Raw genomic sequence first — 16,896 nt, forward strand, 5'->3', positions numbered from 1 at the left:
TGGAGATTAATCCTTTGTCAGTTGCTTCATTTGCAAATATTTTCTCCCATTCTGAGGGTTGTCTTTTCGTCTTGTTTATGGTTTCCTTTGCTGTGCAAAAGCTTTTAAGTTTCACTAGGTCCCACTTGTTTGTTTTTATTTCCATTTCTCTATGAGGTGGGTCAAAAAGGATCTTGCTGTGATTTATGTCATAGAGTGTTCTGCCTATGTTGTCCTCTAAGAGTTTGATAGTGTCTGGCCTTACATTTAGGTCTTTAATCCATTTTGAGTTTATTTTTGTGTATGGTGTTAGGGAGTGTTCTAATTTCATTGTTTTACATGTAGCTGTCCAGTTTTCCCAGCACCACTTATTGAAGAGGCTGTCTTTTCTCCACTGTATATTCTTGCCTCCTTTATCAAAGATAAGGTGGCCATATGTGCATGGGTTTATCTCTGGGCTTTCTATCCTGTTCCATTGATCTATACTTCTGTTTTTGTGCCAGTACCATACTGTCTTGATTACTGTAGCTTTGTAGTATAGTCTGAAGTCAGGGAGCCTGATTCCTCCAGCTCCATTTTTCTTTCTCAAGACTGCTTTTGCTATTCGGGGTCTTTTGCATTTCCATACAAATTGTGAAATTTTTTGTTCTAGTTCTGTGAAAAATGCCATTGGTAGTTTGATAGGGATTGCATTGAATCTGTAGATTGCTTTGGGTAGTATAGTCGTTTTCACAATGTTGATTCTTCCAATCCAAGAACATGGTATATCTCTCCACCTATTTGTATCATCTTTCATTTCTTTCTTCAGTGTCTTATAATTTTCTGTATACAGGTCTTTTGTCTCCTTAGGTAGGTTTATTCCTAGATATTTTATTCTTTTTGTTGCAGTGGTAAATGGGAGTGTTTTCTTAATTTCACTTTTAGATTTTTCATCATTAGTATATAGGAATGCTAGAGATTTCTGTGCATTAATTTTGTATCCTGCTACTTTACCAAATTCATTGATTAGCTCTAGTAGTTTTCTGGTAGCATCTTTAGGATTCTCTATGTATAGTATCATGTCATCTGCAAACAGTGACAGCTTTACTTCTTCTTTTCCTATTTGGATTCCTTTTTCTTCTCTGATTGCTGTGGTAAGACTTCCAAAACTATGTTTAATAATGGTGGTGAGAGTGGGCAACCTTGTCTTTTTTCTCATCTTAGTGGAAATGGTTTCAGTTTTTCACCATTGAGGATGATGTTGGCTGTGGGTTTGTCATATATGACCTTTATTATGTTGAGAAAAGTTCCCTCTATGCCAAATTTACAAGCAGCTCACATAGCTCAATATCAAAAAAACAAACAACCCAATCCAAAAATGGGCAGAAGACCTAAATAGACATTTCTCCAAAGAAGATATACAGATTGCCAACAGACACATGGAAGAATGCTCAACATCATTAATCATTAGAGAAATGCAAATCAAAACTACAATGAGATATCATCTCACAGCAGTCAGAATGGCCATCATCAAAAAATCTACAAACAGTAATGCTGGAGAGGGTGTGGAGAAAAGGGAACCCTCTTGCACTGTTGGTGGGAATGTAAATCGATACAGCCACTATGGAGAACAGTATGGAGGTTCCTTAAAAAGCTAAAAATAGAACTATCATATGACCCAGCAATCCCACTACTGGGCATATACCCTGAGAAAACCATAATTCAAAAAGAGTCATGTACCACAATGTTCATTGCAGCACTATTTACAATAGCCAGGACATGGAAGCAACCTAAGTGTCCATCAACAGATGAATGGATAAAGAAGGTGTGGCACATATATACAATGGAATATTACTCAGCCATAAAAAGAAACAAAATTGAGTTATTTGTAGTGAGGAGGATGGACCTAGAGTCTGTCGTACAGAGTGAATTAAGTCAGAAAGAGAAAAACAAATACCGTATGCTAACACATATATATATATCGAATCTAAGAAAAAAATTAAAAAGGTCATGAAGAACCTAGGGGCAAGACAGGAATAAAGACACAGACCTACTAGAGATGGATTTGAGGATATGGTGGGGGGGAAGGGTAAGCTGTGACAAAGTGAGAGAGTGGCATGGACATATATACACTACCAAATGTAAAATAGATAGCTAGTGGGAAGCAGCCACATAGCACAGGGAGATCAGCTCGGTGCTTTTTGACCACCTAGAGGGGTGGGATAGGGAGGGTGGGAGGGAGGGAGACGCAAGAGGGAAGAGATATGGGAACATATGTATATGTATAACTGATTCACTTTGTTATAAAGCAGAAACTAACAAACCATTGTAAAGCAATTATACTCCAATAAAGATGTTAAAAAAAAGACAAGTTAGTAAGAATAGACTTGTGTCTAGAATAATACATGCAAATAATTTTATAATTTTGGGGTAGAGAGGCCATCCAGTGGAACACACAAACCATAAATGAAAAGATAAGCATATTTGATCACCTACATTTATTTTTAAATTTTAATACCAAGAAGGAAAAATTAAAAAGTATTGTCCAAGTCTGGGTGAAGAGTTTTTAGAGATGACACTAAGAGTAAGATTCACAAAAGAAAAAAATGAAAAATTGGTTTATATCAAGATTAAAAACTTCCTCTGTAAAAGACCCAATGAAGATGAAAAGATTAGCAGTAGACTTGGAGAAAACATTTGCAAATTACATATAGGACAAAGGTTGTATGTAGAACATATAAACAGCCCTCCAAGCTCAACAGGTTTTTTTTTTTTAAGAAGAAAGCAAATAATCCAATTAGAAAATGGGCAAAAGATATGAACATACATTTCTCTGAAGAACATAACACATGAAAATAAATGCATGGAAGATGTTCAACATCACTAGCCATAAGGGAAATGCAAATTAGAACTGCAGTGAGATATCACTACATACCTATCAGAATGGCTAAAATAAAAAATAGTGACAATACCCAAATTGGCGAGGGCATGATGAAACTGAATTACTGTATTACTGGTAGGAATGGAAAATGGGACTGCCACTATGTATGCCTCCATATTGTTTTCCATAGTGGCTACACCAATTTACATTCCCACCAAAAGCGTAGGAGGGTCCCTTTTTCTCCACATCTTCACCCACAGTTCCTATTTCTGGTCTTTTCGATGATAGCCATTCTGACATGTGTGAGGTGTTATATCATTGTGGTTTTGATTTTCATTTCTCTGATGGTTAGCAATTTTGAGCATCTTTTCATGTGCCTGTTGGCTGTCTGTGTATCTTCTTGGAAAACTGTCTCTTCAGGTCTTCTGCCCGTTTTTTAATCAAGTTGTTTATTTTTTTGATATTGAGTTGTATAGCTAATTATATATTTCGAATATTAACCCATTATTGCAAATATTTTCTCTCATTCAGTAGGCTGCTGTTTCATTTTGTTGATGGTGTCCTTGGCAGTGCAAACGGTTTTAAGTTTAATTAAGCCGCATTTGTTTATTTTTGCTGTTGTTTCCTTTGCCTTGGGAGACAGATCCAAAAAAATACTGCTACAGTTTATGTCAAAGAGTGTTCTGCCTGTGTTATTGTTTCTGGTCTTACGTTTAGGCCTTTAATAACCATTTTGAGTTTCTTTTTGTATTCAGTTTGAGAAAATGTTCAAATTTCACTCTTTTACATATAACTGTCCAGTTTTCCCAGCACCACTTATAGAGAAGAATATCTTTTCTCCATTGTGTATTCTTGCCTCCTTTGTCATAGGTTAATTGACCATAAGTGTGTGAGTTTATTTCTGTTCCATTGATCTATGTGTCTGTTTTTTGCCAGTGCCATACTGATTTGATTACTATAGCTTTGTAGTATAGTCTGAAGTCAGGGGGCATGATACCTCCAGCTTTGTTTTCTTTCTCAAGATTGCTTTGGCTATTCAGGGTCTTTTGTGGTTCCATATAAATTTTAGGGTTGTTTGTTCTATTTATGTGAAAAATGTCATAGGTATTTTGATAAGGATTGCATTTAATCTGTAGATTGCTTTGGGTAGTATGGACATTTTAACAATATTAATTCTTCCAATCCATGAACATGAGATATCTTTCCATTTCTTTGTATCATCTTCAGTTTCCTTCATCAGTGTTTTATTGTTTTCAGAGTATAGGTCTTTCACCTCCTTGGTTAATTTTATTCCTAGATATTTTATTCTTTTTGATGTGATATTAAATGGGATTTATTACTTGCTTGAACTTGATAGTTCATTATTAGTGCATAGAAAAGCAACAGATTTCTGCACATTAATCCTGTATCCTGCAACTTTACTGAATTCATATATTAGTTTTGACAGTTTTTTGGTGGAGAGTTTAGGGGGGTTTCTTGATATAGTACCACATCAACTGCAAATAGTGACAGTTTTACTTGTTCCCTTCCAACTTGGATGGCTTTCATTTCTTTTTCTTATCTGATTGCTGTGTCTAGGACTTCCAATACTATGTTAAATAGAAGTGGCAAGAGTGGGCATTCTTGTCTTTTTCCTGATTTTAGAGGAAAATCTTTCAGCTTTTCACCATTGAGTATGATGTAAGCTGTGGGTTTGTCATAAATGGCCTTTATTATGTTGAGATATGTTCCCTCTGTACCCCCTTTGATGAGAGTTTTTATCATGAATGGATGTTGATTTTGTCATTTGTGTGCCTCCCGTTTGCCCCCTTAGCACTCTGAATTTCCCCCCACTACAGCATTGATCACATTATACTAGAGTATCTTATTGACTTATCTGCCCCTCCTCCCATCCAGGGCATAAACACCATGAGAGCTAGAACCCCATCTTTCATGTTCATTGCAAGATGTTCATTTCAAAGTTGATGCTCAACACATTCCTAGAATAGTGCCTGACACCCAGGAGGCACAACAATAAAGCTGAATAAAAAAGGGAAGAAAAAAAGGGAAGGAGGAAGTGTGGGGAGAGGGGGCAGAGAGAGGGAGAAAGAGAGAAACAAAGAATGTTTGGACTGTTAGATTCACGCTGCTAATTGAACTTAAGGCAAAATTATAAGGTACAAAGTATTTAAATTTAGTATTTTTTTTCTTTTTCTATTCCCTTCCGTTGTTTAATTATTCACTCTAGACAGTCTAAAGCAGGGGTCCCCAAGCTCCAGGCCGCAGACCGGTACGGGTCCACGGCCTGTTAGGAACTGGGCCACACAGCAGGAGGTGAGTGACAGGGGAGCAAGCAAAGCTTCATCTGCCACTCCCCACCACTCCGCATCGCTGGCATTACTGCCTGAACCATCACCCCACCCCCACCCCCATCCGTGGAAAACTTGTCTTCCACGAAATCAGTCCCTGGTGCCAAAAATGTTGGGGACCACTGCTCTAAAGGTCAGTGTTTTCATATCACAACCTAAAATAATTCATACTAAAGAAGTGATGACAGCATTGTTTCAAAGGGTGATTCCAAAAGCATTAGTTGGAGACAATAATGCGTAACCCAAAGAGTCTTAAAGATCATTTTGAGTTCAGCCCCTCACTTTATAAATGAGAAAATTGAAGCCCAGAGACTCACCAGATATCACACAGCAAGTTCAGCTCAGAGCTGACACCCACAGCTGGGTTTTCTGACTTCCTAAACTGCACTTCCTCCTGGGGGAAACACCAGCCACTTAGGGAGAGTGATGTTTTGGGGAAGCAGGATGAGGGTGATATTCCCAAAGTCAGGCAGGCAAGATTTCCTGCTGCCCCTCAAATTTCAACAGCCATAAGCATCACCTACCCCAGAGGGTTACTGTGGGTTTAATGAGCTATTGCCTATGACAGCACCTGGTATATTGTAAACTGTAAAGCGCTGGGTAAGCTGTAGGGCTGGGGGTAAACAGTAAACCATCGAGTCATAGTAGACTGAGAGGACATTGGTCGTGCTCTCAGTAACCTGACAGTCTCACCTAGGAATCTTGAGAAATTTCTTTGCTTGACAATTCCTAACTGAATCCTGTAGAAGTTTAGAGAGACAAGCATCCTTCATACCAATTCAGAAGCAATTTTTTGTACAGCCTTGATTTTAGGCTGTTTTTTGACAGTTCCCTAAACGTCCCTGATATAAAAATTTAAAAGCTGATGAACACGTCATTGTATTTTACTGCCAGTTCACTCCTGAAACACTTTAGGAAATTATTTCATCCCAATTTCTTTCAGTTGCTGAAAAATAAAATGGCTTCTGTGACGGAATCAGATACGTAGCAGGTTCCATAGGCATTTGGATATCCTTGATGGAGTGTGTTAAAAGATAAACCAAGATATATTAAAAATGTTAAGTTTGTTTGAGCAAAAATCGATTCAAAGCACGCAGCATCCAATCTTGCAGATAGAAAAGGGTTCTGAGGTGGTGTACAAAATGGAAGACTTTTATAGCCAGAAGGAAGCAGGCACAAGGAAGCTATACTAGGCCAAAAAAAAGGGGGTGGGTTATTGCACCGTCACTTTCTTTTAGGGGGATGGCAGGGGTCTATCAGGCAGATTACCTGACGAGTGCTGATCACGTGATTACTGGTTGACTGGTTTAAAATTCCATTTCTGGGAGAGCCAAAACTGTAATCAAGTTAAATCTCAGTTTGGTGGTGTGGGGCTTAGCATAAGTGACTCCATTTTGGACGTGTTGTCTTTCTCTTAACAAGTGTGATCATGTGGAAATGTTTTTTTTTGGGGGTGTTTTTTTTGCGGGTATGCGGGTCTCTCACTGTTGTGGCCTCTCCCGTTGCGGAGCACAGGCTCCGGACGCGCAGGCTCAGCGGCCATGGCTCCCGGGCCCAGCCGCTCCGCGGCATGTGGGATCTTCCCGGATCGGGGCATGAACCCGTGTCCCCTGCATCGGCAGGCGGACTCTCAACCACTGCGCCACCAGGGAAGCCCTGGAAATGTTTTTAATAATCAGAACCTTTACTGTGGAATTCCAGAGTCTCCACAGGGTTCAACAGGGGCTTTCTCTCAGATACATTTCCCTCCAATATGCTTTGATTGGTCTCCTATTGCGTTAGATGGGTCCTAAGTGACAAAATGATCTTTCTGGAGTCCTTTGCCTATCGTTTCTAATATCCACAGTTGCAGTCAGACAATGCATCATCCTGAACCTTCATCCCAGGAGGTTGTCGGGGTTCAAGTGTGTCAGTTAGTGATGCTTCGTTGGGTGCATGGAACTAAATACGTAAATAAAAGTGGCTTAAACAAAAGAGTCTTTTTACTGTTGTTCCTTAGAGAACAAGACTAGCCATAGGTGGGCAGTCTCAGGGTTGGCTCACAAGCTCAGTGTTGCCATCAGCGACATTACTTCTCTTCATCTCTCTGTCTTGCCATCCTCAAAGTGTCTGTGTATCTCCTACCTTGGTCACAGGGTGTCTGCAGCAGGTGCAAGCTTTACAACCTCACGTGACAGTGTTCCTAAGCAAGAAAGAAGAGAGCTTACCTCCTCTTTCTCCTTTTGTAGGAAAAGAAAATGTTTCTCAGAAAAACCCCAGCAAACTTCCCTTATGTCTTAGTGGACAAAACTGGATTCTGTGGCCATTCTGAGCTCCCAGAAGGGCTGAGAAAAGTGAAGCTGTCATTCTCAATCTCTCCTGGAATTGGGTGCTTCCAGCAGACAAGAAGGATGAGCAAAATGTTTGTTAGGGGGGCTGTCAGAATATTAAACACTACTTGAGAGCATTCTAAACACTTACCATACATTAATCCATTAGATCCTCACGGCAAGTCCCTGGGGTGGGTAGGTGTGATTATTATAATATTACTTTACACAGAAGCAAACGGAACTTCAGCGATAATAACATAGTGAGGCAGTGAAGGAGCCAGGATTCCAACGCCATCGCCAGACTCCGGAGGCTGCACTGCTAACGACACATTACACTGCTCGCAGCCTGCAGCGACCGCCTCGGCAGGCGATCGGCCAGGCTGCTTCCAAAAGTCTAACACATAAAAGGTCTGAGCCATGCTTATCTCCTTGTGAAGTGCAAATGTGACATTTTCCCCTGGCTGCAGTCACGGTGTGGGTGAGAAGAGCAGAGAGGCATCCAGGAGTGACAAGAATTGCTTTTCATCATCATCAAGGCTGCATCAACAGCCAGGGCCATGGTCGGGGCCAGGGCTGGGACCAGGAGAGTACAAGTCACGGCCAAGGGCCAGTGATAAATAGTCAGCGGCCCACTGCGCCATCACAGGTGTCAGGACATCTGGGCAAGTCAGAGGGGAGTGATGCAGAGTCCAGTTACAAGCAGGCAGGATTGGCGGAGAATAGAGTTTCCAAGTTAGAGGAATGTTTTAGAGGCCGCTCCACTCTCTCTCTCATTTTCAAATGAGTGAAATGAGGCCCAAATAGAGTGGAGTAATGTGTTCCAGATCACCCAACTTGTCTATGGAGAATGTGAGGCACAAAATGAGGGCCTTTTTCCAGGTGAAACAGAAAGAACCTGGGGTCAGGTCCTCAAGGAAGCCTTCTTTGTCTGACCCTTGTAGAAAGCATCCCTAGTGCTTCATACAGGCTTCTGTTAACACTTTCTGTTATAATATCAAATTTATTCACTTATGTCTGGGTCTCCCTGATTACCTTGGGAGCGTCTCAAAAGCCCGACTACACTCAGCTCTGGACAAGAATCTTGACAGCTCCACGTGCATGGCCCCTCTGATGATCATTTCCTCCTTGATAAAATGGAAAAAGCAATAGTTCCAACCTCACAGTGTTGCTGGGATGATCGCGTTTTAAACGCACATGGCACTGTGTGCCAGGCAGATTCAGCGGTTGGTAAGTAGCATTTATTGGCCATTTCATATCTCCCTGGTGCCTCCTCTCAAGTTGAGTAAATCAATTTATCAACCAGCGGAAGAGTCAACATCACAACAGAGAGCAGGTAGCAGAACGTTAGAGAGACATAAAGACGTGATGAAGAAAGAAGCAGGCACAGGCAAGGTCTGAGTCCAAAAGGGTAGTGAGATCACATAGAACTGAAGATGTACAAGAAACAGAAAGTAGAAGAGCCTTCACCACGAACTCTGTCTCCCAAACCTGCCTCGAGGTTCTTCAGCTTGGGCTCCTCAAGATTTCAATAAGACAGGTACCGTTTTGACTAGCTTCTTTAGACAGATCTAAAGAGATTGAAGCAATTTGCTTTAGGTTATAAAGCTGGTAAGTGGCCAAGCCAGGACTAAATACGAAGGCTAGATGACCTCAAAACCATGTTCTACGTGCATACGAATCATCACGGGATTAAATAAGCTAATACACGTGGCATTCTTGGCCCAACACGGGGCACAGGAGAGGTGGCTCATGTCATTGCTGGTTTATCATTACATTCCAAGGGTCCCCCCCTTCACTGGTCCCAGAAGAGAAGGATGGCGGCACTGTGGTTCCTAAGGAAGAAGTGGAGCCTCGTAAGCCCCAGCATTTATTGGAGGCAGGACCCAGAAGCGCTGATGGTGCGTGGCCCCCTTGGTCCAGGTGAAACAAGAGGCTGCCAGACCCAGAGGTAGGCAGAGTGGCAGAGGTTCGACCCGAAACCTCCCCATATTTCTAATCCGTCCATAACCCTCATTAATAATACAGCCAAAGAGGCAGAAGAGGCAGCGGCAGTGATGGCAGCAGCAAAAATGCAAGCGAGGAAGCAGCTGGCACCGGAGGGCCTCATGCCAGACTCACGGCCGGGAGGGACTCCGGCAGTGATGACAGTGCTAAATAAACAGGATTGATGGCTGGAGTGGGGCCCCATACCCTGCCTGGGAAGGGACCAGGGGAGATGGGATTCTTGTGCATCCCATCCCACTGGTGTAGGCCCAGCCATCACGGGTTTACCCACATCAGACTGTGATCCGTCCCCCGGCTGGGCGCTCCAGAATCACCTGTTACAGCAGCAGTAGTTTCGCCAGCCAAACAAGACGTGGATTCATCCAGGCCACCTGTAAAGGGATGTGAAGCCTAACAACCTATGCAAAGCTCCTAATTGTCATAATTAATTTGGCGCCTCTTCAGTGGTAGATGCTAACCAAGTACCGTAGAGTGAAAGCCCATTCCCTGATAACGTGGTTAGCCCCCCCATAATTAAAGCTGTGAGGAATCGTCATTTGAAAAATCTAAGTGCCATATTTTCCTCGCTAAACTGTTTTTGTCATTTTCTCTTCTTTGGTCCTCTCTATCCACTACTGAGGTGAACATTTTACTTTCTTCGACTTATCCAGTTACTGCTTTCCTGTTGCATAATTTAGGTTATAATTATTTTCTCATTTTCCCCTCCAGCTGGCAGTAGTTTGGTCCCTTCCACCTCGTAGTTCTTTAAAATGTCACACTGTTGCTCTAGCTTATTTAAACACTCTGGAAAGTGAAGAAGTGTAGCCATTGGAAGTGCATCCCCACATCCCTTAGAAGGGAGTCCCTGTTGTCTTTCCGTGTGCAGCAGACAGGACCAGGATCCAGCAAGCTAAAAAAAACAGCTGATTGCAGTCGCAAAAAAAAAAAAAAAAAAAAAAAACCACAGTCTGGCTTCTACTTAAAAAAAAAAAAGATGAGGGATATGGTATGAGAGCAGAATTCACTTTATGAGGGGAAACAAAGCAAAAAACATTTAATAGCAATAGTGTCCCAAGTATCAAGTTCTCACTGTATCTCTCTATCGACAGCTGATATCACAGGCCACCTCCACCGATGAGGGCTTCCAAACAAAGACTTTCTTATTCTGTTTCTCCATTTGTCACTCCTAAAAGATACAGTGATCCAAAGTTTATCGCTGAAAGATAGGACAAAAAACTGGTGACAAAAACTTTACGATAAATGGTGGACTTTTTTCTGTCTGAAAAAAGGGAAAAATAATGCATCCATTTTCAAAAGTTCTCTTTTTGTTTCTTTCTTTTGATTCCCAAGAGAGCACATTTTTAGTAGAATTGAATTATTCACATGAATGCTAACCAATGTCAGCCACTCTGTATTCTGTAAGGAATTGAGCTTATAAAATGAATCATCCTGAGTATTTGCTAAACACAAAATCACAAGAATTTGTAAATAATAAATTGTAAAATGTACTTTAGAATGACTGCTCCAACATTTGAGTAGACTCTTTTTCGAAGAACAGATCACAGGAATTCCACTGCCTCTTTCCTCAGAATTTCTATAACTTTGAGGAAGAGACTTATAGGAAATCTCTTTTACAAGTATAAGTTAAGAAACCAGTCTGTATGTTTATAAGCCAAGGGCTTATATGCAGAACTTCTCAAGAAATCCAGGGGTTAGATATCAGGATATCGCTGACAGCTCACTGACAATGTCCTGTAAGTTGAACATAGTAGTAATACCTCAGTTGTACAGAGGGAAGAAATTAAGTACCAAAGAGCTGAAATAATTCACTTAGAGTGATCAAAAAAAGTTAAGGACAAACTAAACTTGTTCAGATAATCCTCAAACCCTCACACACATAAAACGACTTGTATTTAAGAGAAAGACCATGTCCATTCTGTTCTCCTTTGTCTTCCAGAACTAATTTTTATTGTTAATTAAATATGCAAATGACTTCCATTTTATAAATTAATATTTATTTTTACAGACAATGACCATTATGAATATCGCTGAGACCTGCAACTATTTTTTTAAGAACTTTATTTTTTACATTAAGAAGGAACCACTTTTAAGGTAGAGGTAGATATTCTAATTCAACATGAACCATTTTAACTCCTAAAAGCTTAACAAAGGAATTGTGTTAGTTGGGAACCATTTGTGTACAAGTCATAAAACTCCAACTCAATTGACTTAGGCAAAAGGAGATGGTATTAGGAGGCTATTGGAGGATTTTCATGTACCCAAATGACAGCAAGGGCTGGGGATTTAAGAAGTTGCACCTAAGACAAGGAAGAGCAGCTCTCTCCCTCCCCTTTTGGGCTCTCAGTGGTGCTGTTTTGACTGCCTATATTAGAGATTCCGTTCTCTCACATGGTGGCCACCAGCAGCTTCCAAGCCCCTCTGTTCCACAGCTTCTCCCATCAGCTTCTAATACTCATCTGCTCCCTTAGCTCAAGTTCAAAAACTCCTGAGGACAAGTTGATCAAACTGCCTCGATCTGCGTGACTATATCCAATGAGGTGAGACACCCTTAATGGTAGACTCTACCTGAAGGGTATGGTTGGAATCTAGGCAGGAGTAATTCTCCAAAAAGGGGACAGGACGGGAAGGAAAGGCTACTGAACAGCTAACTGGGCAGACAAACCAAGAATAATCAAGTAGAACAAAAGCAAACACAGATTCTGAAAGTTCAGATAACATCAGAAAGTTAAGATGGCACAAGACAGAACGCTGGAAATTGGCATTAAGGCATTCTTCAGTACATTCTTTTTACTTCTATTTCCCAGCCAAAACAATGAATACATAACTGTAAAACTTGACAACATACCATTTTCTCTCCCCTCTTGTAGATGTTTTCTGTCACTTCCCCATGGCATCAAAGCTTTTGGCCTAAAAATTGCCCCTAAAGTCTTACACAAAGCATCCATAATGTTACTGTCAGAATTGTTTCAGAGCTGTCTATGTTATTTTTAGGGTTCAGATCTTCTTCTGTGCGTTTCCTCATTCCATATTCACGACATTATCTTCCGAGCTTTGCAATTCTGATGCAATTTCCAGTTCATACTTTTTCAATTGCTGCATTTTCACGTTTAAATCCAGCAAAGTTCTGGCCAGCTGGCAATTCTGGAAATGCATTTCCAGCTAAAAGTTAGAAAAAAATAAGGATTTTTATTAGCCTGAGATATGGATCAAATGAAACTGCTCTCTGCACAGGAAAAATAAGGACTTTGTAGGAAAGGAAAATAAGATATCAAGAAAGACGTATTTCTCATCTTATTCTCCAGTTCTGACTGTTTGGCCTGACTATAAAACTGACTTTCTCTACGATAAGATAAAATCCAGATATACAAATAGCTTTCAAAATGGCCTTGCAATGAAAACAAAAAAAGCTCATGCACAGAGCCATCCATTTGAAAAATTCCTGTGCATAGAAGGCTGTTTCCAAGCAATGGCATGTGATCTGCGAAGGAGTCATTTATCTCTATGAGCTTTCTGAGCTCCAGGATAACTGCTCAGGGCCCCCTGAACTTTCAGGACCTGGGCCCATTTACTTGATTACTTGTCATTTCAAGTTTTTAGGATTTTAAATGGTCTCCCTGTTGAGCAAAACATTTAACGACCCCTTTGCATGTACTTACAGAATCTAACAATTTTCACTGTAGAGTGAAATCTGTTATACAGCAAGGCTGATTTATACCCTCCCTCCAGTGGGAGTTTGTGAAGGTCCTCGTGTATTAAGAAATAGATCGATCTCTCGGGCAATGTACCTAAGAGGCAGTCTGACAAAAGCTTAGTCCAACATAATATTTGCATTATAGTTGAAAACTAGTAATCAACTATTTGCATATTTCTTCAATTAGGGTCTTGTTTAATGCAGTTCATGAGAACCCTGTTCTCTCTGCTGAAAACCCCTCATCAACTCACCAAAAGAAACCACCCCAGGGTGAACCAGGACATTCCACTGGTAAAAAGCAAATATGGGCGGTCCCCTCCTAATTTGCAAAATAAAGTCACTGGATAAAATTTCTTTCAGTTTTCCTCTGACATATTTTTCTTCATTCTTCAGCACCTGGAACCATTTCTTTGATAGCAAGAATTTGCAAAGAATAAAGGAAATGAACATCCAGCAAACAGACAGTAACAACACAACCACTAGCACAAGAAGCCCTGGCACCTTGCCTACAGGAAGCTTCTGTTCTCCAGTGTGCAACGGATGCCCTATAAACCTGCCCTATGCTTCCAGCTTTATTTCCTGGCCCTCTTCCCACACAAGCTCCCACTGCAGCTGGTCAGAAACTTTGCCTGTCCCAGAATAAACACGTCGTACTGAGCCACATCTTCTGCCCGCTCTGCCCCTTGCCACCCACTTCCTGTTGAGCTCAGCCAGATGCCAGCTCTTCTTAGAAGCCTTCTCTGTCTCGCCTTATCTGTGCTTCCACAGTGTTCTGTACATGTGCCTCTCCTAGCACACAGCCTACACTAGACTGATGATTTTGAGCACAGTTTGTTCTTATTCATAACTGTATCCCCAGCTAGGGGTGCACTGCCTGCTCACGCAACATGGTGGGTTCTCTGTGTGTTTGTTAAAAGACTGAGTGAAGGAATGACTAAATGGAGAAACTGATGAACACCCACCCTATACTTTCATGCCAAGAATCAAGCAGTTGAATTATTGATAATGGCTCACCATCTAAGCAAAACAAAGTATGTGTAACTCACACCTGTTTAGGAAAGTCAAACACCAATGATTCCTTAATTTCCTTTCCTCGTGGATCCCACTGAGAATCTAATGAAAGCTATGAAAGAAGTGCATTTTATGTGCATACAAAATTTGGCATACAATTTTAGGTATATAGAACCCCTGGAATTCACTCCCAGGCCCTGGAATTCAATGCAAGCCACTAAGAAGACCAATTCAAACAACAAATAATAGCATAAATAACATTTCATAAGTAGCAACATGTCTCTAAATGAACTGAACCTGTTCATCATTGTTCCTTACACAAATACCACCCTAACAGATGATGTGTGGACATACATGTATGGATAGGTGCCAGTTCCTACAGAAAACTGGCTAATGGCCCATTATCAAAAACGGCTTCTTCTAGTGGTGATGGTGTTGAGGATCCACATTCTTTTGCTTCTTCATGACTGGTCACACACAATGGTGAAATGGTTGGCCAAGATGTTGACCATGATCTATATCCCAGGAACACAGCATCTGTGTGTGTGTGACATTCTTTGCATCCTTTCCAGAAAAACCCTTGATCTTCCATGCCTATGTATCTGTCACTTTGGGGGCACAACCAAAACACAGTAAGAGCCACTGAGTAGTGTCTATGTTCTATGCACTTTATATAACATTAACTCATACAATACTTACAGTGATCTATGAGTTTATTATTTCCATTTTACAGCTGAAACCCAAACTTGCTAATTAGCATTCCTAAAGTAATAGGAACAGTGAGAGCAGAGCCTGTAAATGTTAATGCTGGGATTTGAACCCTCATCTATTTGGAATTTTATTCTCCACCTCTTCCCCACCCCCGGTGCATTACTTGCTTAAAACTCCTACTAGTGGAACGACTAGTTAGAATGTGAAGGTTCAAATGCCTCGGAGCTTACTGAATGTCATTTCTTCACTTGATTTAAATGAGTCAGCTGAGGGCTTCCCTGGTGGCGCAGTGGTTGGGAGTCCGCCTGCCGATGCAGGGGACACGGGTTCGTGCCCCGGTCCGGGAAGATCCCACATGCCGCGGAGCGGCTGGGCCCGTGAGCCATGGCCGCTGAGCCTGCGCATCCGGAGCCTGTGCTCCGCAACGGGAGAGGCCACAGCAGTGAGGGGCCCGCGTACCGCAAAAAAAAAAAAAAAGAAGAGTCAGCTGAGGTATGGGAGGGATGGTGACACCCCAGGTCAGCAGCACAGAGTGACTAAGCCCGGTCTCAGCCTTCTAGTGGGCATCCTTATCCATAGCACCCCCCTCCAGGCCATCTCTACTAATGAGGGGTCTCGCCCAGCCACTGCTCAGGTATCTGAAGAAAACCATGTGTTTCTCCGATATGGCTGGGTCAGAATTAATACATACCTTGTCAAATTCAAATTGTTAACACAGGTAAAATTAAATTGACTACCTTCTTAAACTCAGAAACAAGATAAACTGTTAAGGTTCTTAAATCAGGCAACTGACTGATGGCTGAATCCGTTCTAAAGTAGCGGTTAACATTTTATTAGTATTCAATGCAAAAGACTAGAACTTTCCAAATCTCCACTACACATATTCATGGGCAGCACCGTTTTAAAGCTTAAATTGCTCTTATTCATTTTGTCTCTTTCAAATTGTACCTAACTTGGAAATTGTTTAAATCACAAAACAGTAACTAAAATATTTACCTACAGTTCCTCCTGCCTAATGTTAAAAAGCTACAATTTTACAAAATACCTTATCATTTTTGGTTTTCTGAATTCTTACCCAGGGGAAAGATAAAACTTGCAGAATAAAAGAAACAGTTGCTGATGGACTCGCTCCATGCATCCTGTGATTTCATTTCATTGAAACTTCCGCCTCCGAGCCCCATAACATGCACGTACTATGAGTTCCCTAGAGGGAACTTTCTATGCGGTAGAAAAATATAGAACAAGTTGGGGAGGGGTGGTGACGGAGGTCTCGGGTGTGTCACTAGTAGACTCAGCCCTCGACAGCCAGCCAGCACCTCGGGCCCTGCCGGACCCCTCCCCTCCCCCGCTTCCCTCCTGGATGCTGCCTGGGAGGCAGGAGCATCGGCACGGTCGGGGAAGATCGACGGCCGGTGCCCAGCTCGCCCACGCGGCACGGCCTCACCCTCTCCCTGGGAAAAGCGGCGCTCGGCCTCCCAAGCCCTCGGTGGGGCGCGTGCGCGGCCCGCGGCCGGGGGCCCCGGGAGAGGACGAAGGAGAGGCGGCCCCGAGAGCCGGCCGCCAGCGGGCTCACCAGCTCGGCGCGCAGCCCGGCCAGGGCGCTCTCGACGCGCGCCCGGCTCCGCTCCTCCCGCGCCGCCTCCGCCGCCGCCTCCTCCCGCGAGCGCCTCGAGACGCCGCGCGGCGCCGCCCGCTGGAAGGCGCTCGCCAGCCGCCGCCTGAGGTCTTCTAGCAGCGGGCTGGCGGCTGGGGCCTCCTCCGGGCCGGCCACGCTCTCGCCGCCTCCGGGAAAGCCTCGTGAGGGAGGCAGGGTTGAGGGCCTGAGCCCGGCGCCAACTAGGATGCCGTGGGGCCCCCGGGAAGTTCCCTCTCTGCGGCGGCTGGCGTTCCCCAGGGACATCTCGGAGACGCCGGGTTCCAGGCTTCCAGGCTTGAATTGCTAAGGGTTTGTTTCCAAGTACGAGATGAGGGCGGGTGAGATTG

At 42.6% G+C, this 16,896-nt stretch overlaps 1 protein-coding gene across 2 annotated transcripts; it reads right to left on the reverse strand.

Annotated features, from left to right (window-relative positions):
- Window positions 1–11,492: 11,492 nt before the first annotated feature.
- On the reverse strand, window positions 11,493–16,856 carry AARD (alanine and arginine rich domain containing protein). Of its 2 annotated transcripts, none has more exons than XM_067712404.1 (2): window positions 16,487–16,856; window positions 11,493–12,659 (listed from the first exon to the last, which is right to left on the reverse strand). In XM_067712404.1, exons 1-2 carry the CDS (start codon window positions 16,811–16,813, stop codon window positions 12,519–12,521), a joined length of 468 nt encoding a protein of 155 aa, XP_067568505.1. In that variant the 5' UTR covers window positions 16,814–16,856; the 3' UTR covers window positions 11,493–12,518. The 2 variants fall into 2 exon arrangements, 1 of the variants encoding a protein (XP_067568505.1); XR_010936587.1 differs by having other exon boundaries at window positions 12,571–12,659; window positions 15,989–16,856.
- Between the last annotated feature and the right edge of the window lie 40 nt (window positions 16,857–16,896).

This window comes from Pseudorca crassidens, chromosome 17 (genome assembly GCF_039906515.1).
Source record: "Pseudorca crassidens isolate mPseCra1 chromosome 17, mPseCra1.hap1, whole genome shotgun sequence".
Lineage (NCBI taxonomy): Eukaryota > Metazoa > Chordata > Mammalia > Artiodactyla > Delphinidae > Pseudorca > Pseudorca crassidens.